This window comes from Grus americana, chromosome 5, assembly GCF_028858705.1.
Source record: "Grus americana isolate bGruAme1 chromosome 5, bGruAme1.mat, whole genome shotgun sequence".
Lineage (NCBI taxonomy): Eukaryota > Metazoa > Chordata > Aves > Gruiformes > Gruidae > Grus > Grus americana.
The window spans coordinates 63,831,852-63,857,089 of record NC_072856.1 but is presented as its reverse complement, the minus strand read 5'-3'; the positions used below and the strand labels follow the sequence as shown (position 1 = coordinate 63,857,089).

The 25,238-nt window shown below is 46.3% G+C and overlaps 1 protein-coding gene across 3 annotated transcripts in view; it reads left to right on the top strand.

Moving 5' to 3' along the window:
* The window catches only part of PRKCH (protein kinase C eta), a 119,084-nt gene that overhangs the window by 60,664 nt on the left and 33,182 nt on the right, over positions 1 to 25,238 (top strand). For all 3 annotated transcript variants that reach the window (XM_054827610.1, XM_054827612.1, XM_054827611.1), the window contains exon 10: positions 12,025 to 12,179. In XM_054827610.1, coding sequence (XP_054683585.1) covers positions 12,025 to 12,179 — 155 coding nt within the window. The remainder of the gene's footprint in view (positions 1 to 12,024; positions 12,180 to 25,238) is intronic.

Genomic DNA, 25,238 nt, shown 5'->3' with positions numbered 1-25,238 from the left:
TTGGAACAGGAATTTCTGGACCAGCTCCTCATCAGAGGAGTGGAGGGAAGAACCCCTCAGCCCTCACTGCCCTGAACACAGAGCTGGTCAGTCTCTGAAAGGGTGCCAAGGGAGTGGTGCTTGTCATAGCAGGACCCTGCTATTTCCAGTCTTTCCCAGGTTCCTCTTTTACTTGAACCCCACTTTGCTTCATTATCTGGATTGTCAGTAGCAGAAAACCACTTCCCTCCAATACTAAACAAAACCAAAAAGAGAAGCATTTACAAAAGAAAAAGTAGATTTCAGACTAATGTGGTTCATCGCGTCTTTTGCCCATGTTCTGCACTCAGTGACACCCACTTCAATCCAGAATAACCAGATTTAAATTGCTTATAAAAGCATAATTAAATCCCTTTGCTATAGTAGAGAAATGATTGCACCAGCAGGGTATTCATTGGACAGAGTCCTCCAAGGAGGGCTTAACCAGGCTGATAGAGTACTTGGACTTTCTGCTTGTTCTTTACATAAACGCGTCCATTAACACAAACGTGACATATAATAAAATATATATATAAATAAATAAAAATAAAAGAGTAACCACTTATTCAAAATGTCAGCCTGCAGCCATATTGTAAAATGTTACTTATGTTTGGAGTTGGATGCAGGGTTACACAAAACAATACCTAGTTTCACTTGAATTACATGGAAACCACATCACATGTATCAAACTTACCACATTTTCAGCGTTTGGACTGTATTAACTGTTCATGTTATAAAAACCAAAGCATGACTCCAATCTGCCGTGGAGATCCTGGATAAATAATGACCTACTGGGCCTGTCTGTAGGAATTTTTCAAGAACTAGCCATTTCGAGGTTTCTTACCATTTGTCAAAGCAAAGTCAGAGCCTGATCCCATAAGACGCATCAAGACAGGCTGGGACTAACTGGCAGGGTCGTAGCCCGGCTGGAAAGTACCTGGGGCTTATGGTAGGTGCCAAGGTCAGTATGAGCCAGTGGTGCAGTCTCATTGCACATAAGTTAAATTATGTACTGGGCTGCTTCAGGAGCTCAGGGGAAGTGATTATCTCCTCTGCTTGGCACTGGTAAGGCTGCACCTAGAGTAGGGGTGTCCAGTTCTGCACACACCCCACACCCCCCAGTTCAAGAGGAAATTGTGGAAACTGGAAAGGAAGGGTTTTGGAAGCGTCTGAAATACTGCAGCAGTTTGAGGGCAGAATGCTCAAAGGGTTTGAGGGTTTGGCTGGATCTAGAGCTATTTGAATTCTGACTCTTGTATAATATTCCACCCAAACCAGCAAACTCTTCCCCTGACTTCAGCAGCCTAGGGGTAACTTAGCCTGGGGCATGTCTGTGCTGCATGGTGCGATGTTGTGTAGTGCCAGTAATCTGGCATTAACTGAGCTGGCACAAGTACCAGAAACAGCAGTGCATTACCCGTGTTCACCTATATTCCTGCTACTTTTGCTTGCCTGTTTTAGAGCTAGCTGAGGTTTTTCTGTGCTTACATTAGCTGCTGATGGTTTTCAGAAAGATTTTCTGTTCTCTTGTGCTGCCTCCAGGCTCAGTGTGGTCCTAATTTAGTCTCAGCTGTGGCATAAGTGATACCCGCTAGCAAGGGCTGCGTTATTTGCCCAGGGTGGGCTGAGGCTGCCTGACCTCCAGACAGCCTCCTTGCTCTGTCACAGACAAATACTGCAGCCACTAGGTGGTAGGAGCTGCAAGGGTTGTCTCTGCTTGGTATGGGTCACAGTTTTCAGACCCTAAAGAGGAAATATTTAGCTGCAGAGCAGGCTGGCAGAGGCTGGACGTGGCCCTCTGCGTGCCCAGCGCCGGGCAATTTTGGACTTGCACCTCCAGATTCCTTTCCTGTGAAAGGCAAGGAAGGAGTCCTGCTGGGCTCGTGCAGGGCGGCAGTTTTAGTCCTGCCGCAGCTGCATCTGTGTGAGATCTTCCTTGCTTACCACATCTCGGTTTTTATAATTTTTTTTTTTTTAATTGAAAGCCTTGTTTGGGAACTTTCCACCTCACCTAAGTCATTTACCTCTGCTTTTTCTAGGGCCTTAGAATCATCCTTTAGTGTCAAAGAGGATTATGCTCCTGCTGCAGTAATCTGTGAGTTGCTGACAGGTGCTGGGGCCGACCTGTGGATAATTGTGGATCCTGTGTTAGGGGTCACAAGCACCAAAAAATGCTCATTTCCATTTACCTGACACTGGTGTCATCCAACATCTCAACAATACTGTCCTAGAATGGGTGAAAGAGGCTATATGTATAAATAGCTAAATCAGTAATTCAATCCTGGGGAATGTGGATCCTGGAATGTTTTAATTAAAATGAGTTTGCAGTAAGTAGGTCCTGTCTCCTTTGGGGTTTAGGAAGGATCCTTTCTGCACAGGTGGTTTGCTTTTAAATCCTTTTGTCTCCACTCATATGCATGAGAATGAAAAGGGCTGGGGTAGATCAGCTTCCCATGCAAATAGTGTCAAATAGCTTCTGGGTTTTATGTTTATTGCCCTTATCCCTTTTCTCATGACTGCAGGGTGCTTCCAGGGGACCGTCCCCCAGGCGATGCTGTTTCCAGCACTGCCCCTGCTAGCCCGATCGTTATATGGATTTGCTGTCCGTGTGCCTCTGCTGACAGTTGCTGAGCACAGAGTCTGCCCCTGTAATTCCAAAAATAGCGAGACGCGAGAACTTGGCAGAGGGACGTGATTTTCTTTAACGAGCGTCCTTCCAAGATAATAGCTAGCAGGGGTGCTATTGAAGCCGGTAGGGACTGGCCCAGGGACTCCAGGGCAGCTAATCATTGAACTGGTCCCATTTTACAAGGGCAGCCTGCTGTCCGGCACGCAGCTTTCCGCCCCCTTTACAAGCTGTGGGCTGATGTCATGCTCTTGACGTGGAAGGGGAAGGTTTTCTCCACGTGTCTGCTGGCTCCCGGGGTTTTCAGACAGTTCTTCCAGGGTCAGTGTGGGCATCATGTCATGGATTGCCCAGGTGCTGAGATAAGCCTGTATTTCACCTCCTAGTGTTAGAGTTAACCTGGAGCCTTTGTTGGGGGCATAATTTTCAAGTGAGGGTCTACCAGCCACCAGCAAAAGCAGTGGGACTGGAGCAATGGCAGCTGGCTGGCTACTCATCCATCCGTTGGTCCCTGGATGCCACAGGAGAGGTCTAGGTCCTTGGAGTCCTTCAATCATGATCCCTCCAGGGGAGTCCCTTGGTCATGGTCCCTCCAGGGGATCTCCAGCATCAGCCTGGCTGTCCACCAGCCGCTGCACTGTCACCACATGGGTAGAGCACAGGGCAGCCCCAGGGGCACAGCCTGGTGTGGCAGAGGTGAGGAAGGCTGGAAAGGCAGCGGCAGCCTTCCCGGGGCTCTGGTTAGATGAACAAGTGTCCTGACACAGGCCTTGAAGTGTGCTGGTGGGTGGTAAGGAAGTGGTGAGGCCTCTTTGATGTTCTGTTTGAAAGGCGCTGAAAGTGAGCCCTTTGGGAGCAGAGAGGACAGCTTTGATCATCTCCCAGGCTCTAAACTCCCCGTCTTCCCCCTCTGGCATGTCAGGGAGACACGATTCAATATGTGCATACACCCAACAGCCAAGTATACTTCTTGGATGCTTTTCTGCAAGCGCTGAGACTTTTTTCCCTGTCCTGGAGCACTGAGACTGTTGCTAGCCCCAAGCCACTGTGCTGGAAGACAAGCACATACTTCAGTTTTGTTGCTGCTAGCCAAAATCAAATGAAGACGGTGACAGCGACATCCTGTTTTCCAAAAGCCTTGGTATGGCCTCACATGCCTTGTGGCCATAAACGCAGGCAAGAAAGGGAGACACCCCACTGTGGGCTTGCAGCAGAGTCCTTCTGAAGTCAGGCTTGAAGGAGTTTGAGTTGTGTGGTACCTGGGGCCCTGGGGCAGTGACTTAGGTTTTTTGAGGTGCTGTTGGACAGGGAGGTACAGGGAAATTTCGTCTCTCCACCTTCGTTCTCCAGTGTGACTTGTGTGGGCATGTGTGCCCCAGTGCCCTCATGTTGGCTTTGCGACCATGGGAGAGGCAGTCGGTTTCTGCCTTTCTCTTGCTTCTGTCCTGTCTAGCACCGAATAAAGGCAGACTGGTCAAAACTGTGTCTGTCTTTGGTTTTTACAGTGTTCACATCCACCAAAACCCCACAACATCTTTACTGGCATGCTGACCCAAGTTGCCAGTAAACCAGATGTGTGAGACCTCCAAAGCCTGGTCTGAAAGGCTCGACTTTGTCTGACGTGCACAGTAGCATCTTGCTGTGGTCTCTTTGTTGCAGGAACATACAGGGTCAAAGCTTTTTTTTGTAGGCAGAGTGGTTTTGCTTGCACAAGATGAAACAAGATCAGACTGACATTTCTGATTCTATCTGTGAACTTTGGGTGCTCACACTTAGGCTGCACATTGAGGTGATATGAGCTGAAATGAAAACATTGAAGAGTTAGCTGCCGTCATCGTGTTGTAGCTCCTGAGTGTAACTTTCCCACCCCTGGTTGTTGAGGGACTTTGGATACTTGCATTTTTATGAAGCTGAGAAAATGCCTCTGTGTCTCCATCTGCAGTGGCTTATGGGAGAGACTGTAACTTAGACAAATTATCAAGCTTAGCACGAAGGTGGCTGAAGGAGATGTTGTTGCCTATGGTTAGCCACAGTATGTGAAACTAGTATCTTTCTTTGGCCTTAAAATCAAGTAACTTGTGGCATAAAAAGGGATCAAAATGAAAGGAACTCACAAGCAGCCTGAGTGAGCAGGTGCCAGTCAGTATTGAGGAGGGAGGGGAAAAGAAAAAAAAAAAAAGGCAATTGAACTTCAGAGGAGAGGTGACTAGCTGAGGTGTAACCCAGCAGTGCTTTAGGTTTCAGTCTCTTTGAATCCGTATTGCTTTCCAGGTGATGTTTAAGGTGAGAGGATGGATCCACGAAGCCCTTGTAGCAAGCCATTTCCACATGGCCTTTGGGTGTTTCGGCACTCTTAATTTTCCTGAAGAACTTTGGCTGAGCTTGTCAAGATCTCTGGCCTTCCCCAGCACAGTCTGAGGCCAGCAGATATTGCAGAGTTCAGTATTTTTAAAAACGGACCAGAACTGTCTTGGGTTGGTCACTCCAAATTGGAAACACCAGTTCCAGTAGCTTTTTTCTGAACTGAGGGCTGTAAAAAGAGCATGATCTTTACAGAGCTACTCTCTTCTGAGAAACAATGATACCAGCAGCCAGCTGGGGGGTGCAGATGTCCTATAAATCTTTGACTAATGGGTGATGTCTATAGCTTGATACCTTCTAGTTCCTTATTCCTTCATTTATTCCTCTCTAAGTTCAGCTAGCCTTTTGTTTTTTGATCCTTCAGGTGCGAAGGAGTGTTTGTGTAGTTTTCTGTGCCATTTTAAACGGTCTGGAGGGGAAGATTTAATTTTATTTCTTCTTTCAATTTGTTTTGTGTTTTTTGAGCTAACCATGTAATCCTGCTGTGAATTAGACCATCCTGAGGGGAGGGAATGAGGAGGAAGGATGCACGTATGGTTCACTTACGTATCCCAAAGGATGCATTGTTCCAGAGAAATGACTGAGTATGTTACAAAAACTCTCAAGCGTGTGAGCTTGAAATTTTAGCTGTGCAGTTCAGAAAACAGGGGTGGAAATTTAGAGGGTGTAGTTAGATTTGTGATTTTTTTTTTTTTTTTTTTTTTTTTTAATTTTCTAGGGCAGGTGGGAACCCACAACTCCCTCAGCCCACCCTGTCGTTGTGCAGCTCTTCTGGAATGAGCTCAGTGTTAATACTGTGCTGTGCACACATGCGTGCAGGAGGCAGCCTTTACCCTGAGGGACCCCGCTGAGTTTATTTATGCAAATGGCAAGAGCCAATTTGTTATTCTCTAGGCGATGTTTATGTGCCTCACTGCCGCGGCGTAGGGAAGCCTGCGTCGTGCCCGCTATCAGCAACGTCAGATAGCAGAGCGTGGTTGTAAATGATAACTGGTGATAACTGCCCTGTTCCCGTAGCTGTGACGATGATGCCAGTGGCTCTATGTTAAAGGAGCTAAAAATGAACCCGGTGTGGGGAAGTGACCTGTGCTTCTCAGAAGCACACTCACCAGCTGCCCAGCCTGGAGGAGACACCGCATGCGCCTTACCCCCTTTCTGAGTTTGCTGAATTTCCACTGCACCTCCTTCTAGCTAAAAAACCACCCCAAAACCAGCGGAAGAAAGAAACCTTCCCTTTCTCAGCCTTTTGGATGCCGTGTGGCACACAGTCGTCTCCCCGTCTTGATAGCCCTAGGGCTGTATGTGCCATCTGTGGCATGCTCCCTTGCCGTGGCTTGATTTCTCCTAGGCAGAAGTGGTTCCTGAGGCTGGCGTGTACTTCTGCAGTCACTGAAGCAGAGAGGTAAAACGGCTAACAGAGCACCAAAAATCAGCTAGCAGATGGCTGTAAAACCTGCCGTCTTTCTGCTGCCGCCTTGTTCGTCTGGGAGTCTTGGGCCGCGGCGACAAGCGGAGCGGTGGCAGGTGCCATGGCAGTCATTGCTGCGGCCGTGTTTAAGAAGCATCACTAATGCGTGCAAATGATTCTGGCTGAGCAAGCATAGTGCAGAGTATTTCTTCTCCTCTGCTTAATGTAGTTATTCTGATTTGAAATCAAAGGACCAAATCTTCACCTAGTCATTGTCTTGCTCCATCGCAGTCAGGTGAGTGCAGCTTTGACACTGTCCGGAAATTTGAGCCTGAGCTCATTACATCTGCTTCAGCTCTTGTGCACACGTGTTTGTGTGTGTGCACAAAGGTTGTTTTGGCAATTCCCTCTCTGTGAGCCTGTTCTGGTAACACCTGCCATCCTCTCTGGTTTTGAAACACTGCCATGTATAACGCCCCAAACAGCCCGTCCTCCTGTAAACCTCTTAGCTGGGAGCAGCAGGCAGCTCACGAGGATGCGAGCCGGGTATGGATGGGAGGTATTTCAGCACAGAGCAGCGTCTAAGCATGGTTCATGGTTTTGTTACTCCTATGAAGAGAAATATTGAGAAACAAACCTGTTTATTATTTCTCCTACGGGTCCTGTGCTTTGGCATGACTTGACCCAGATATGGATGGTCACTTGCGCTGCTGGGGGAGTTGGACATGTGGCTTTCCGAAGCCCAGTACTGAGACACTACGGTTTATTTGCAGGCTCCCAGCAAGACCTAAGGCAGATTGCTTTGTGTGGGGGTTGTGGACCACGAAGGGAGAACAGGAACATTGGGAGCACTGAGGGAGCCTGCCAGCTCTTGTAATTATCTTGTAGTAATTTGCTTGCAAGCTCCCTAAGCCCAGCTACTCTTTTTGGAAACAATAAACTTTTGCTGGGAAGCAGTGACACAGCTGTCTCTGTATGGAGATAATTTTGAAAGCCTGCATTCTGCTCTGCAAAGCATAAATTGCCAAAACAGTGAAAAATGACTGTTTTCTTGGGGAAACCCTTTGGCTTCAGTGAACTCAGATTGAGCCCAAAGCTAATTTTCTAAGGAGTTGTGTGCATGAATTACTTCCAAAAAGATGAAACGCAAACTTAGCGGAATTCCTGAGCCAGGTCGATTTTGACGGGGTTTAGTTTGGTTTTTTTTTTTTTTTGGAGGGGGAATTGGACCCTTGCTGTAAATGGCATTTAACCAGGTCTCCATATCCTCCAGATGCTGCTTTGTATGGCAGCTGTCAGCTAAAGAGGAGGCTTGGGTGAAATTACTGCTGGGATGTGTCCTCGGTGGGGCAGCTCAGCCCCTTGTCCTGCAGAGGAATCAGGGTGGGCAGAAGCAGCGGCTGGGAGAGCTCCGCTGCATCCAGGGATGTGCGGAGCTTGTCCAAGCTTACTCCTGGTGGCTCTGGAGACTGGAGAGGCCCCATTGGTGTTTTCCCGTGGGTCTCCTGAACCTCCACCGATGACTCTCTCGAGGGAAGTCGACTCTGGCCTCCACACTGCCCTTGGCACAGCAGCTCTTGTAAGGTGGCAGATAGAGGAGGCAGCTTTGCTATTACCTTCTTCCATGTCTGCGTGTAGGAAACACTTGTCTTTCTCCATCTCGTCCCTCTGTGCTGCCTGAACCGGGGCAGTGGTGCTGCCCTGTCTGATTTACTTAGCATGAAAGACCGATTGGAGATAAGCCTCTCGCCCTAGCTGTCTCCAGAGGTCTTTGGTCTTGGGTGAGTTGTATGTGGGTATGTGTGTGGGTTGTACAGCTATGACCATTAACTGGAAGGGGGTGGAAGTTTGCCATCACACTGGTCTTTTGGGGCATGGGGAGGGAAAGAATGTTCTTTTAATACAATCTGGATTCGCCCCTCCCCCCATGATGATGAAGAGGAAAGGTATGAGGGTTCCAAACAGCTTGTTAATAGAGCTGGTGAGGACAAAGGGCTGAAGGGATGTTTGAGTTGGATTTCAATGGGTGCTTGTGTTTGCAAGGGGCAGTAACCACTATGTGGATTGTCCCACCCCAGTGGCTTTTGCAATCAGGGACTCTCTTCAAGCCCCACCAACACCCCACTAAGACAACAAACAAATAAAGCAGGTGTAATTGCTGTCAAACGCTGTCCTTAGGACATATAATGTGCTTCCAGCAGCCCTTGCCCTGCTAATAGGTGAACAAATAGAGATGGCAAACTGAAATTTAAACAAATAAAAAAACCCCAAACAGCTCTCTTGCACCATAGTTGGCAGGGCTAATCTCTAGATGTAGGCCAGCCTTGAAATGAGCCCACCTGGTCCCACGGACTTTACTTGTTTCCTCCAAGTGTTTCTTTAATTTACAATAACAATTGCTCTGTGGCTTTATTCATCTCGATCCCAGTCCAGAAATGGTGCAACGTGATTTCCTCATGTGGCTGCCGCTGCTGCGAAGGCTTTCGCGTCACCGTTTCCTGTTGACTCAAATGCTCTTTTCTTACTTTTGCCAACGTCAGAGATAGCAGATTAGGGAAGACTTCTGAGCAATGCAAAATACAAAATTAGAAATTTCAACATTAAGCCCTGTCAAAAACCACTCCAGCTTTCAACTCCTCCTAATTCCCTCTGGTAGACCCAAGAAAGGAGGCACATAACTCTAGGTCAGGTCAAATTTCCAAGTATCTGAACTATCTGCTGTTTTAAGATTTCCTTTTCCTCGCCCCTATTTAAGCTATTTATTGACCCTTACTCTGCCTCCTGCAAATTGGTTTTGGTTTGTTTGGTTTTTTTCTTTTTTGTTTTCCATAAAATACCGCTGTTTACTTTATTGCTCGATTCCTGGGAGAGTGGTTGGTCTTTGCAGATGGCAAGCTGATGGCCTTGCTTAAGAGTAAAAATGGAAGACCTTGCTTGACTCTTTGACCACCCTTTGGGGACCAGGATCTTTAGTGCTGATTTTTCTAATATTGTTGTCACGTATATAGCAGGCCAATGTACAAATGCTGTGTTATAAACAGGCTGTGATACCCATCCTGATCTTTTCTTCAGCAACCTCATGGGATTTTGAAGTGTTAGAAAACTGGACAGACAATTAGCTGGACCTCTTTTTTTAAAAAAAAAGTAATTGGGTAGTCCAAGGCTTTGTTAGGCTTAAATAGGAGAGCTTCAGTAATTAAATAATCCATATTTATGCTTGACCTGTGAAATGAGACCATGGGTGGAGGTGAGGCGTTAGCTGTTACACTTGTGAGCACCACGTAACACATGAAATACTTGCTCAGGTTTGCAGTTAGTCTGAAGCAAGAGCTGTTTGTAACACAAAGAAGCTAATTCCATGTCAGCAGGGATGTGAATTTTAAAACGAGCTGTTTCTGTGCTCACCTGAACATTTGACAAAGGGGTAGTATCTTCCTTTAAGCTTCATAGCATAGACAAGTACATCCACATGGGCTGTGGAGTTTTGCCAGCACTGGAGAAGCAGGTCGTGTATGTTTTAAGATAGAAAGGGTTAACTTTATTTCCCTGAAGCACACCTTTAAGGAAAGAGTAGAAAATATATGCATGTTCACCTAACTGTATGGATGTTTATACAAGCATATATATTACTGACATAAATACACACACATATATCCTTTGTCAGGTTGCTGGTAAATTAAATTACTTCCTGTTGGAGATCTGGCAAGGGGGATTTCTTTTTTAAGTACGGGCTTGAAGAGTTGTCTGGACAAGCTGGGCTAGATAAGCATGTGGAGAGATCAGCGAGGAAGGAGGCAGGAAGGAATAACAAGGAGATGTAAAAGCTGGCCCGACTAGCAAGGCAGAGCTGATACTGCGCTGCAGCTGGAGGAAGGGTTGCCGAACAGGTAGGCACGGTATAGCCAGACTCAGTTTAACCAACTGCAGCGAAGATGTGGCATTAGACATCTGATGCAGGCTGAAGAGCCAAGGCTGTTGGTGGATTTGCACGGTTTGTGCTGCTCTAGCTTAGACTGCTGCCATAGACAAGCTGTGTCTTTCAGCTGCCGTATAATAAAGGCAGAGTGAAACAATGAAGTATTGTTGTTTATATGGACTGGAGATAGCCCTTAATACATGGCCTTGGCGTTAAGCGCGGTAGTATTGTGAGATTGCTGGGAACACATCTATCTTAGCTTCTGGAAGGAGCCCAGAAGGAGCTGTTGAGCAGAGCCCAGGATGGTGATGAGAAGCAAGCTGTCCTCATCTGTCATGAGCCGTTTGCTTTCCTGCTCATGTCCAGAGAGGAATGAAAGGATTCCTGGGTGCTTTTCTTCTGCTGTGTGCATCTCAAGATGTTAATACCAGTAGTCATTTCAAGCTGGCTGGCTGCCAGAAAGTGGAGCATAACAATGCTTATCCTCTTAAACTTAGAGAGGGTTTAAAACTGGCTTGTAGATGATTAACATCAGGCCTGGGAAGGGGTTTGTGGGGAAAGAAGGGCAAATAGTACCATTAAAAGGCTGACTGGTCTCAACTGAATTGTATGCCTCTTTTTTTTCCAGTCCACTTGTTCCTGATATTCAGAGTAAAACTGAAACAATCAATACTGAATGTCCTGAAACAATTACTAGGGGAAATATTTGAACCAGACTGCAGTAATTCTAGGGTTTAGTTTTATGACAAATCACTGCGTGTCTTTCCTCTCACAATTAAGCCAGCACCCCTTTTGCGTGCACTAACCCCATATCCAGCGTGTTGAGCATGCAGCTTAAGCAGATGCCTCCCTATTTGTAGACTCTTGTGAAAACCAGAACAAAACCAAAAAAAAGAAACCTCAGAGACCAGCAGCTGTGGTTTATGAGATGAACTTTATTGCACAGGTTGCTTTTCTGCCCAGCAGAAACTTTGGTTTATACTTCATCCTTATCAGTTCCTTCATCGCCCAGAGGTCCCTGCAGGTTAATCAGAGCTATGAGGAAAGCTGAAATCTACGGGCCCAAAAAGCTGCTGCCAGGCAAGTGTACAGCAGGAAACTGCATTCTGGAAAACAACACACGTTCCCCAGAAACAGTGTCGCGATACCCTCGTGACAACATTGTCATTGCTGTTCCTGAGCCCTTGTGCTGTTGCAGCGGAGCTGCAGTCTGTGAGCAGTCTGGTTATGCACATCTTTATGGAGCATCTTTCCCCAGAGAGCTGAGGTGTTTAGTAGGGAGAAAATGACTTTCTACAGATTTCTCTTGTGCCCACTCAGCTCAGAGAGTGCTGTTAAAGGGGTATCATCCACTGCTGGTTCAAGCTAAGGATGGTTCAGGGAAACCCAAGGGAGCTGGTTAGTGTTGAGCACACACCTATTGATCTGCCTGATCCACATGTGAACAGGAATTCATTTCATGACTGGGGCAAAATGTTTGGGAGGAGTGCAGGGCAAGGAGGTGCTAACAGATCTTCCTGCTATTGACTTAATCTTTCCTGGAAAAAATCAGGATTTTTTTTTTTTTCCCCCCAATGTCTCATGGGTGCTTAATCTGTTTTTGTTTGGGAGATATAAAACTCTAAGTAAAACTATTAAGTCTGACAGAGAATATGATTAATGCTGTTCATATCTGTTGTGTTTGCGTGTGTGAAGGATCGCCTGTTCTTTGTGATGGAGTTCGTAAATGGCGGGGACTTGATGTTCCATATTCAGAAGTCGCGTCGCTTCGATGAAGATCGGGCCCGGTTCTATGCTGCAGAAATTATTTCAGCCCTTATGTTTCTCCATGAAAGAGGCATCATTTATCGGTGAGCTCTGCATTCATTCATTCATTCATTCTCTTTGTCCGAACCCCACGGCTGAGATGATAGCTTGAGTTTTCTGCTTGAATAAATAACTGTCACTTGCTGCCCACCAGGAACAAGTTGTCAGCTGGGATAAAAGCTCCACTTTGCCCCTGCACATTGTCCAAGGTGCGCCAGCTTCCTGGAGGGAGTGAATTTCTGGCTGCGGTATTGACTACAGGGAGGGTCTTGCTGTTATGTGTGTGTGAAGTACGTAGAAAACAAGGTTTTCCTTCTGAGGCACAGGGGCTAGATTTTGTGTTGGTATCAGTTCACATTGCTCTGCAGAGGTAGCTGGTTTAGATCAGCCCCAGAACTGCCCCTTGTCCGCACCTCAGGTGCCTGCGTGGCTGCTGGGCGTTAGCTGCTGACTGACAGAAGCCTCCACCATGCTGCTCTGGGCCTGTCCTGCTGCTGTAGAGCACATGTCAAACTGATGACGAAGGGAGAGGCATTAAGTGAAACCTTCCTAGATTTTCTGGGAGGTAAATGCAAGGAACTGTTGCTTTTGCCGTTGCGTGCCTTGTTATTTAAAGGCTAATATGTGCTGGTTACACTCAAGCCCCTTTGTTTCCCCTGCATTAGCTACAGGCCTGTGTTTAAACCTTATCTATTTGACATACCTATCCAATGCCTCTCAGCTCAGCCGCTAAAAGTCTTTTTCATTCCTGCCATGATCCTACAGCAGGAGTTTTTCCATCTTGTGCATGTCCAGCATCTTTGTGTTTGCAGCAGGATTGGAGCATCATTGCCTCCCAGCACCAGCCTCTGCTCCCAGGTCTCAAGGCTGTTCTCAGGAAGCCATTTCCCATACACAGCGCTTTTTTTTTTTTTTTTTTTTTTGTAATTCCTCTGTACTTGGCAGGGGGCAGTTTGGTTAGATTTGTTCCCTTCTATACTGCCAAAGTGATCCACTGTCGGCTCAAGCATCAAGGCAGGGACCAGCCAGCATGGATCAGGCAGCCAGTCTGCTTTGCAGAGGCCTCCCTGCCCAAGGTGGCAATTCGACCAGCATCCTCCTGTGTAAACCAGGGACGAGCAAGACCTGTTCTAGGGTGGAACAGGACATTGAGAGCAGGGACATGTCAGCACTGAGACAGTCTGGTTGCACAGAAAGGTTTCTATTCTGTTCATGCTTTGCAGAACACCTCTGGCACCCTCTTGCCCAGAGCACTGGAAGGAGGAACAGTCAGTTGTTTTCTTTGGAATACTGTTACCTGCGTTCCAGCAGCAAAGCATGCATATGTGGGTATGGTCTGCTGTAGCCCTGCTCAGTTCTACTTGCGGCATGCCAGCACTGCAAAGAATAACATCAACTCTCTCTTTGCTGCTTGGTTATGGTTGTACAGCTGAGACCAACAACTGGGTCCAGGATGGGACCAGTTCCAATCCCAGTCAGGCTCTGTTAGTACCATTTCAGATTGTGGGTTGGGCCAAATGCCATTTGGTTTGGAGCTTTGCATAGTTTAACCTAGGCAATGCAGTCTTGTGTTTAGTAGTGCAGCCTCCTGTATCAGATAAACCCTGTTTTGAACACGCTAAAACCAGAATAGGTGAGGGTTAAAGTGGCCAAAGGGTTGGGGGCCATGTGGGAGGACACTTTCCTATATGATGGCGAGATGAGAGGATAGATCAAGTAAAAGCAACTTCTCTTTCTCTTCTTAGCTTGAGCTCCAGTAAGAAACAGATGGTCAGGTGAGGACAGAGAATATTAAATTATATTTAAGTATGAAATCATATGATATATGTGGCACACTGAAATAGAGAAGGAGTGTAATTTTAATATTCTCCGGGTCCTGAGAGTATGAAAATTACTAGTGATATATACCATATGTATCGAGCTTCTAAAGCACTGTGATTGTCTGCATAGAATAGCAAATCTACTTACTCTGCAGCTGGATTTCAGTCTAATTCTTCCCTTGTGAATAATGCCAGCCGCTGAAGAGAGACCCTGCCAGATAATTACACAAATGACATTATCCTTAAAATAGTGATGTCCAGTAGTTATTGTCAATCATTCAGCAGCAAAACTGTGTCTGTGCATAATGTAACGCTACTGTGCTTACAGCTTGTCCTGTCGTTCCCCCCCCCAGCCTGCTGCCTGTCACAGGGCAGGAGTAATCGATCCCTCTGGGTTTTGGCACTCTTCAAGTGCTGCCGTAATTCATGATAGAAACTGGAGGAGTAATTGAAAAGCTCCTTGAACAACTGCACGGGCTTTGATCTTGTTGGAAAACTGGTTGAACCGTGGAGTCAGGTAGCTTCAGCTGCATGGGGCAGGTTTGCGGGGGAGATGACTTGTTTTTTTAAAATTAGTCGGGGTGACTCCATTCTGGAAGATGTAAGAGGAGGGAGCTGCTGGCTGCGGCTGTACTGAGCTGAGGTTGCTTCTGTTGGGTCATGAACATCGGGCTCCAGGAGGCAGTCTGCAGGATGGAAGAAGATACCTAGAAGGGAATCACTGCACTTGTGTAAGAGAGGTTGGAGGTTTTATGATCAGAACGCGAGTGCTTGCTTAGGAAGCTGGGAGCAGGCGGGAGAGACACCAGGAAAAACCTGACCAGAAAGTGTTTGCCACAAACCGTTCAATTCTTTCTGGATTCCCAGGGTCAATGGAGTGAGAGAGTTGCTGGCCTAGAATACCCTGGGTTATTTGTTTTTCTTCTGGGCTAAACTTAAACATAATAATACTGTATTTTTCCTTGCCGCCTTCAAGATTAAGCAGTTCAGGAGAGAGTCTGCATTTACCAATACAATGAGTGTTCTCCTGGTAAGTCAAGTTGCTTCTGCCACAGCCCAAAAGCTGGGTCTTCTCTCCTTTGAAATGCCAGAGGGGCTTGAGAGCCAGCACTGAAAGTTCATGGAGAAGTAGCTGAAATGTCACTTTAGCCTGAGGTGACAATGCTGGCAACAGCTAAAATCAGGTGTTTGTTTATTCCTTTTCTGGCCACACATACACAATTTGAAATGGCCATAGTGCAGTATTTCTGAAGTTGCTACTGTGAGTCCATGAGAATGGGGTTCCTGAGGCAGATGGTGTATTTGGGTTATATGTCACTTTTCAATATCAAAACCAGACTTACTGCTGGATTGGTGCTCTCATAGGATGCTTTTCATGACACAACTGAAATTTCCAGTAAATTTGCTTATCACTTTGAGGAATGCCTGCTTTCTATTACTAAGCCCTGGCCAGAATGGAAGTCACATAAACGTGTGTGTGTGTATTTGGTGTTTTTTTTTTTAAAGAGAGGTTTCAGTTTCACAGATTTATTTTTTTTTTTATTTTTCATTTGCAACACTGCAAAGGAGAGATGGCTTTCTGGCCTTATCAAGGAAGCATCTCTGTCTTGCCTTAAGCTGAGGTTTAGCTGTCAACTCAGCAGTGTCTATTTATAGTTGCTTCCTGAAAAAAATGTTGACAAGTACATCGTGATTCCTTATCCCATCATACAGGAGGTAGGACTAGAATGAATCCAGCCATGAAAGCAAGCTTCTCAACGTGTCAAATCATAGTATATTGTGCACCCCAGAGAGGAGCAGGACAAGGACATATTTGGGATCAGCTCCTGCTGTATGTTGCCAGGAAGAGGTTAGGTGATAATCAAAGCTATTGCAGATAAAATCTTTGCTCACAGGGCAGTATTCTTGCACTGCTGCTTTCTTTAAGCTTACTTCTAAAGGAGAATAGTCTGCTGGGTCCTGTTGGTTTGTGATTTTTATCTAAAGACTATATGTGCTATTTTTCTTGAGGCAGCTCTTCCTGATTTTCACTTCCCAGTTCAGCAGTTCCCAGGGTAGGGGAAGCATATTTTGGCTTCTGTGCATGCAGGCTGGAAACAAAACAAATCAGCATGCCTATCTGAGCAGTATTAGATTGCACAGTAGCTTACTCAATGCAAGTGAGCTAGTCTGCTCATAGTCTTCTAGATAGCAAAGAGATAATAAATGATTATAAGGGTGTATTTTAAAAGCAGGACTTTTCTTTCCATGTAGCGTTACTGTAAGAATGGCTGATCTGCCCTGCTGCCCTCAAATTCAAACCTTTGCATAGGTTGATGTACAGCTCTGCTAGTGGATGGGTCTGCTTGCCAAGGTCACCTACATGGTGTCCCTCAATAGAGGCATCTACCTGCGCAATGAGACCAAATGCAAATGTTGTTCTGGGTTTTTTTTTTTTGCAGGGGAGGGGGTCTAGGGGTTTGCCCTGCAGACTTTTTATATTTCATAAACAGCCTTTTTACAGGCAAAATGGAGCAATCAACCCAACCTAATGGCATGGTCATGATTTTTATGACAAACTTTCTTTCTCTCCCTCTGCAAATGTGTCTCACTGGTAGGATGGATGCAGGGGCTGAGATGGGCACTTTTCAGAACATGTCTCCACTATCAGCAGAGGTGATACAACCTGTAGTACATGGTAACATATCTCAGCTAGCCATGGGTTAGCTATATCCGGAAGCAGAGGCAGTGTCACCTTTACACCCTGCGCTTCAGTGCTGGTTTTGCCATCCCTGGGTATGGAGTTGTATAATAGAGATACGTGACCCAGCCCACTGCTTGGCACAGCACAGTGGCAGATATATCATTAAGGGTATAGATAGTGTAGCATGTAGGTAATATGGCTAATCAAGAGCCAGACAAGCTGAAAGGCTGGGCTAGAGAGCTTCTGAGAAGAACTGGTTGTTTGCTGTCCAAAGAACCTTGTTTTTATCCTGAGGGCTTGTCCTAGTTAGCTTCTTCCACTGCCTTTGTCTCTGTATTGATACTTCCAATGCAACTGGCCCTTCTAGATATGCTCGGGGTCTGTTTGTACTCTGTCGCACCTCTGAACACAGGATGGTGTGCACAGAGTCCCTATGCTCTGATGTGGCACCAGCCACTGAGATAAAAGGCAGCGAACTATTCAGCAGGTCCTGTAACTTGACTGTTTAATAGGATGCGTGGTCCCTTTAGAAGGCAAAAGATAATTATGCAGTTATCCAGAGGAGAACAAGGTCTTACCTTGGGGCTGAACCCTAGCTCTCGGGGAAAATATGATGGGCTCATTAACAGCAAGTGTTTCCTTTTCTGTGTGTTATCTGAAAGCATCACCTTCATGTGTGTGGTGCTCTATATGACAGGGAAAAGCTGCATCTCCTCTGGGATCTGGAAAGATTGCTGGATACTGGCCAGGTCTCTGAAATCATCACCTTTCCTTAGTGTAGGAGACCCCTCAGGTCTGCAGCTATGTGTCTCATGACTGTTGGCTTTTATAGGGAATGAGATTTTTGCAACAGGTTAATTCCCTGCTGATTTAAACAATAAGCCTGTGACACTTGGAGGAAGGTTTACATAAGCCTGTTACAGAGACCAGTTTTGCTGGAAAGACTCTTATTAACTGAAACAACGCTAAAGTTTCTTTCAGCAAAATCAATTAAAAATTACATGATGAAAACAGGAGCTGAATGCCTTTCCTAATTACATAGAGCCACTGTTAACACAGCAACCCTTACTAGTGTGCTGTTCGCTTTTTCCATGGATCAAGACATTGTAGACATGGGATCCCTCATGTTCTCTCTCTGTTGCTTTTTTTGTTTTGGGGTTGGTTTTTTTTTTTTTGGACAGCTGGTGATTTTGTTTATTCTCATCTCATGCCCTTTTTCACATCTGGAGCCAGATCTTGTTTCCCCTGAAGTCAAGGGGCTTTCCCCAGGGAGGTAAATTAGCAGTTGAACTGGATCTGTGGCTGGTATCAGCAGTGCTGGGCAAGGCAGGCTGGCTGGCTGGGGGGCTATCCAGGGATTACCATTGCTTTGCTTAGGTGCTATGCATAGCTTTGTTTTCTTAGCAAATAAAGATAAATCTTTTGTTTAATGAGGTGCTTTTAAGCTTTTCTGAAAGTTTTTGCTTGAATGTGCTACAGTAGAGGGATGAGTAGGTTAAGTAGTCTTTGCTGTATTTGATGCCTCCCTCTTCCCCACCCTGATTCGGCTGCATGCGGGCAGAGACGTGTTGTTTGCATCCGAGAGGAAAGGGTGGGAAATGGCTCAGCCAGTGCCAAAACGGGTGTGAGTCCCCACTCTGTGGAGCACCGTGACCTCCGCTGTGGGATCTGGTCCCAGTCGCTTTGAGACTTCGATTCAGGAGGGCTCCTAGACTCGGCGCTTTCCAGGTGTTTCTTCCCTGAAGACAAGAGTATACATATATAAGCAGAACAAAATGAAGGATGTGCTATGTTATGAGAACAGCGGAAAGAATGAAATGTAAGCTGATTTTACGGTGAATGAGTGAAGCAAATCAGCTAAAAGCTGCAAATTGGCACAGAATAGCATACCAACAGCCCTGTCCCTACAACTGCTTAGTGCAGAAGATAAATTTTCATGCTGGAGTTTCTGGAAATGCTTCATTCAGCTTTAGAAAATCTAAAGGAATGTCTCGTAGGGTCAGGGGTCTAGTAATGTCTGTGGCTATCTTATCTGACAGTCAACAGCTCGTGTAGACTGATTTGTGCTTCTAGACAGGGCATCTTCCACATTGTTTTCCACTCAGATGTGGTTGTCGCCCGCTTGCAAGCCGAGCTCTTTCAGAGCCTCTGGCATGCAGTGTTTAAAGTGGTGTTTCTCTGCACTTGATCAAATGGAAAGCGCAGAGAAAAAAAACCCCAGCCTCTCACGTTTCCATGTCATGTTTAATCAGTCACTGTGCAGGACAGTTTAGGCCTGATTTACAGTTATGCTTACGAAGAGCAGTCCTGTTTTGAGATCCACGTATCAGATCTCTGTGCCCCATTGACTCCACTGTATATAGTCTGTGAACTTTAATGCAACTTTCCACATGACTAAGGACTACTGAATAGCCTACAGAAGTTATTGGCTCTGCTGGTGTCTACTTTTCCTTTATGGTTATTTAAAGGGATTGATTTGAAACCTGCAAGCCCTGCACATAATGAGTTTGTATAAATCATTACAAACTGGAGCTCCAAGGGGTCTCAGGAGTTTCTCTAGTTCATCCCCCTGCCCCGAGGCTGGATAACCTTTACCTAAATGCGTCTCGTACTTTCACTCTTCTTCTCCTTTGGTGTAGTTGTTACATTTGCATGTAATAACTTGTGTACTGCACTCTTACAGGCACGGACTCTCATTTACCGAATGTTTGAAATGAGAGCTCGGTGTTAGTTTGGAATTCTGGTACTGGTGCAATAAAAATAAGCAATACTGCTCATCCGTGGAGGGGATAAGTGATTAGACGTGACTTGTGTTCTGTCATTCTTTTTGTGACTAATACATCCTTATGGAGGCATTTCAAAATTAAAAAGCGTGCAGATGCAATTTAAGAAATAGTCATGTGTAACGATTACAGACAAGTTCCTAAAGAAAGGAGCCTAGAATTAGACTCAATCTTTAAGTCTCAGAGCGCCTGGGAACATTTAGGTTAGAACTTCTGAAACTGAGAAACTTTTCTGCAAAAAGACCATTTTTTCTGCCTTTCCTGCCCTCTTCTTTTTTTTTTTTTTTTTTTTAAAGGCACGAAGGTCATGAGAAGGAGAAAAAATAAAAATTGAAATAAATTTTATGACCTTATGTAAAATTTATTTTTAAAAACTGCCCCTAAGTATTATTGCTACCTTTTCAGTCAGAAGTGCTCATCCGCCTTTGTGTTCCCTGATATCACGGGCATTTGGGCCTATGATTTTAAGGACCCTCTTACTTGCTGAAATGGAAGATTTCTTGCAACATGACACGTTGCAGCGGGTGAAGCTACTATAAATGTAAGGGAGACAATAAGAAAATGAGTATTGTTGACATACTTGGCCTGCAGCAACTGCTGTAGCTATCCAGGGAGAATTTGATTTATTCTTTTAGCTGTAGCAAGATCAGCATCTGATGTTTCCTTGGTTAATAATCCCAATGTTTAGATTTTGTTCTTTATGCCAGTGAGCAGGTAGGTACTCTGGGTTTATGCAAACAGAGGAATATTGTGAAGTCACCCAGCAACTTTGTAACACCTTGTCTTTAGATTCTAGCTCAGAGTCATCACCTGCCTGTAATGACACAGAAATAAACTAAAAATAATAACAACGCAGTAGAAAATTTCAAGTATTACATGGCAACACTGCAGTAATAGTTGTCTGGTTTACAATTCAAAATTTATGTGGGAGAAAATTCCATCTTCTGCCAGCGATACCCTGGGCAGGACGGCGGGCACGGCTTTGCTTCTGCCCTCGGCGTGCCGGCCAAGCTGGTGCTGGGGCTTGTAGTTAGCCGCTGGTGCGGATTGCGAAGCCTGTTCCCATGGAGCAAGGGGAAAGCATTACTCATCATTTGGCCTCTGAGTCATAACACCTTTGCTGTTAATAGGATCGAGAACCTCCCCTTTTACGAGGCTGTGCCTAAAGGCACAATTTAGTCTCGGAATTGTATTACCCGATTATTATTCCACTAAAGCAGGTGGCGGTATTCCAGCTGACAACAATGGAAACAGGAGCAAGCCTTCAAGTCTCAACCGTGTACAAGGTGTGATATATTCAAAACCACAGAGATCCTCCACGCTCTGAGCTGATTTCTTCTGAATCAATTAAAGTTTCACAAGCACAATTTATTATTAACATCTAGAGCGGCTTTCACAAATCTCTCAGCAGCGTAGTAGAGAAGTGCTTATGAATCAGGAAAATTACTTCCAGGTAGGAGAGGTTATTTACTAGCTAAATCTCCGATCCAGGCATACTGCCGTGGCAAAGTCCATCCAATAAGGATGTGAATGTTTGCATCCGAACCATTTCTGATCTGCGCCGTTTCAGGGAAGGCAGCAATGTCACGGTGCCAAGCCAAAGTGGGTCATGGCTTCTTTGTTTATTGTGTCGGAAAAGGAAGGGGGATAGAGGAGAGAATGGGGTGGGGGGGGAATTGGGAAAAGCAGGGTTAGCTGTGCAAGGTAGCAGGGGGAAATTATTCTATGTGCAGACCTTTGTGGTAGAAGGGGTGGTAGGAAGTGATGCCTTCAGACTCTTCGTGGGCTTTCAGATAAGCCTGCATGTGCTGTTGTAGTGGGGCTGCAGCACATTTCAGCGTGCAGGCTCTGTGGCACGCGTATTAGAGTCCGAGCTGGTGTGTGACATTTAGCATGCAGGCTTCGGGTTTTCTCCTCCCTTCTCTGGATCTAGTTACATTTCTTCTGACATTTATCTGAGTATGAAAATGTAGCAAGGTCCTGCATGCTTGTTGGCTTGTGTCTAAAAGCTGAATTAGTGTGGTTTGTATTTGTTCGTTGGTATCTCTTGACCATAAGTTGAGGAATTGTATGCTTATCTATGCTTCGGGGATTTTGACACAATCTTATCAAGTTAATTTAGCCTTTGCCATTGCCCACACCTTCTCTTTAATTTTTCCTCTTCCTTTATAACCATTCTTCTTAGCTGGAACTCTCAATTTCAGTAATTCATAATATCATAACATCACTAGTTCAAAACCTGGTGTCCAAACAGCAGCTTCACAGCCAGAATTTCTACCTTCAGCCACTGTTGAGTACAGAAGGGAGCAAAAATCTTGGCAGCTGGCTCCTGCTTCTTGCTTCTCTTCCCAGCCTCGATAAACGAGAAAGCCAAGGAGCTGCTCTGACTCTTGCCAGCTGGCCAAGCTCCCAAAAAGACAGCCCACCCACTGTGAAGGTCAGAGCGCAGCACTGCCCGGTCGCTCTACCCTTTCAGCAGCAGGGAGCAGGAGCTGATCCTGCCAGTCCTGCTCCCACTGGGGTCTCTTTGGGGCCAGGGCCAACCCCTGCAGGAGGGTTACAGCTCTCTGTCTCCTTTGTGCTGCTTGGGATGCAGCAAGCCCGTGAAACTTCAGCCAGTCCAACTCGTGCCTTGAACTGCAGAGTTAATTTCAAAGTTCTGATGTCCGATTGATGGCAGCCAATCTGCTGGTCATAGGTTTGAGACAGGACTAGTGTAACTCATACCTGAAATCACGATATTTTTTTTTCCCTATCCCTACACAAAGAGAAAATGCCCAAATAAGCCTTTATTGCACCATATCTGTTAAACGGATAGCTTTTATCTGTGACTGAGCCACTTGAAACATACTTTCCTGTCTGCTTTCAGAAAGGCAATATTAACCTGTGCTTCTTGTTGGAATCCATGATGTTTTGGAAAGGAGTCAAAGCAAAGGGAGACCAGCTTTTGAACCTCTAAAGCCACAAGACGTCTGCGGCTCGAGTGGGCTGAACTCTGATTCATGAGTGGAAAGTCTCTGTGTTGCACGTTGAACTCTTTTCACCTAGTGAAATTGCCCTGCTCACTGATGGTCAAATTGGTGACTACCCTGACAGGGATAGCCCAAGCGGGGGAAGACAGATATTTTGTGATAAAATGAATGGAAAACTGTCTTGCAACCTGCACCTCATACTCTCCAGTCACAGCTGCCTTTGGGGTCCTTCAGGACTGACGGCTTTTCCCAAGCCACCGGGCAGTCAGGAGAAGTTCTTGCCAGAGCTGTTGGATGCTGCTTCCCAGCATCAACCAGTGGCATCTCTGGATCCCAGCTGGCCAGGAAGCAAAAGAGCAAATTCCAACTATTGCCATGAACCAGTAAGCCAACGTTGGACTGGGGATGTGTGAAAGGGAGGGGATGTCAAATGACAGTTTCTGGAGGTCTAGCTGTTACCTCTGCATGAGTTAAATGTGGCATGGAGTATCAGGTATCCCCATGTTCTGTCATGTCTAGGACAGGTTAATTGAACTCATTGTTTGACTGACAGCCTTCCCTACTTTCTCTTCACTTTCTTACAACCAGACTCATGCTGAAATTCTCCACCAGGGAAGCTCGTAATACTTCCAGGTCTGTGCTCTGCTTGTGTCTTCCGTGAGACCTTGCTGTGGTTTGGGGTGGTTCAAGCTGTTCTCCTGTTCCCCGAGGAATGTGTCCAGTTAGAAGATGGCTGTCCGTCAGGAGAGTTGATTTATAGATGTGAGCGCATAATTCCCATCCGCTCCTGATTCCCTGAAGCCCACGCTGAGTATGTAAAGGTGCCTGTGCCACTGGGTACAACGCAGGCATCGCTCGCTCGCAGCCTTTTTCTTGGCCTGTGCTGGCAGGGCCATTCGCAGTGTTGGCTGAGTGAGTGGCTGCGTCCCAGGCACTGTTATGTAAGGAAGAATTTCAACATTAATTATGTGTCTTGGCTTTAGGTTTCATTCTGTCTCTCCAGACACCAGAAGTAGTCTCAGAAGATTCAGTGTGGCTTCTGCAAACAAAACAAACAAACTTTATTTTACAGGCTTTGGGCTCCACTGCTTTCTCCTGGAGCATCCGCTCTTTTGGGACGTTTTCCCTTTGTTTCCCTGCCACTAAGAAGGGACAGCAGTTTTTCTGGAGACGCTGCTGAGCATAGCTAATAATATGCTGAAGTATTTGAGCTGCAGGAAGGCTGACACTTCCAGTCAGACAGATTAAAAAGGAAAACTTAACGTTTGTCTTTGCTCTCAGCCACCTTCCTCATTCTGATGAGCTGGAGAGAGGAAGGAGGGGGACAGCTGGACACGGTGCCCTGTTGCCAGCAGGGCTGCAGAGGTTGTCTGGGGCAGAAGAGTGTGCCGGGCGAGAGATGTGTATATGGATCATGTTCTCACCCTAATGGCTTTCCTCTCCCTGTCCTCCTGCAACTGAAGTCATTAAAGCTCGTTAAGCCAGGATGGAAACAAACCCAAACAACAACAGTCTACAAAATAATTCAGTCACTCCAGACTGTTTGGGTTTTTTGTTTGTTGGGGTTTTTTTCTTTTTTTTTTTTTTTCTCCAGAGAAGCAATTAGTCTCCTGTCATCTCATTTTTAGCCGGACTGGAAACAATCGGCCAGACAATAGCGATTCCCCTCCTGGCAGAGCAGTCACCGGATCTGCTCCGGGATGGGAAAGGTGAGGCTCCTTCCCTCGCCTGTCTCTGGGGCAAGAATCTCCCTGAAGAAATTCCCGTGGGCCTCACTGAAAGTCCTGTTTTTGTGCAGCCCCTCCTGGTGAGTCACAGCCACTGGCTCCTCCAGAGCCCTCTGTACAGTTGGGTTTTCCCTCCGCCCGCTGCAGGGTTAACCCTTCTGTGGTTTCGCCCAGGCGCTCTCATGTGTATATGACCCGTCCCACTCACTGGCTGATGATGTGGATTGTTGCTGCCAGAAAGTCCTGAAGTAATCTGTGGTTTATACCAACGACAGGCCAATATAGGGCTCACGCAGAGGAGGGGAGGATTTTTCCAGACTTGCTCATCTGAGTGGTGCTTGATTCTAGGAAAGGCTCAGCCTGTGAAAGGGGACAGTGCTGTGGAGCAGGGGACTGTGTGATGCGAGCAAATGCGTTGGAGTTTGGCAAAAAGCGGGTGGTGTGATAAGGAGGACAGGGGCCATCTGAAGTCCTGTGGTAGCACCGCTTGGTCAGAGCGACCCGGGAAACCTCTCGGTTCCTACAACTGCTTGTAAGGGTCCTTATAACTGCCTATAACTGTGACACGAGTAATGCGAAGTGCTGTCTGCTGCCAAGAGCAAAGGCTGCAGCTCTGCCATGCACGGGACCTTCCTCTTGCTCTTGAGGTTGGTTGTAGCTCGTGGGGAAGCGCTGGATTCCCCTGCCATCGCTGCACCTCCCTGCAGGGCACAGTGCCTGCCTGGCACGCAGCACTCTTGCTGCCCTGGAAAGCACGGATGGGACAGGGTGTGGGAGGGCAGGTTCAGGTAGGAAAGCAATATGGCCATGCTGCTGGAGGAGACTGCTTAAATCACCTTGCTGTCTTTAGCTTTTAAAAAGCAGCCCTGCTGGCACCTGAGCGGCTGGCCAGTGCTAAACCCAAACACTTTCCTTTAGAGGTGCAGGAAGAAGCTAAGCCCGAATCCATGTCCTGTCTCATTTCTGCACCTGAGGTAAAAGCCACAGGGTTGCTAGTCAGGTGCCAGAAAAAGCTCCAGCTGCCCAGGGCAACCGAGGACAAAGGGGAGCTCTGCTTGCTCAGCTGCTGGGTTTAACAGCAAGTCACCACGTGTTTGAGTAATGCGTCACTAGTGCCG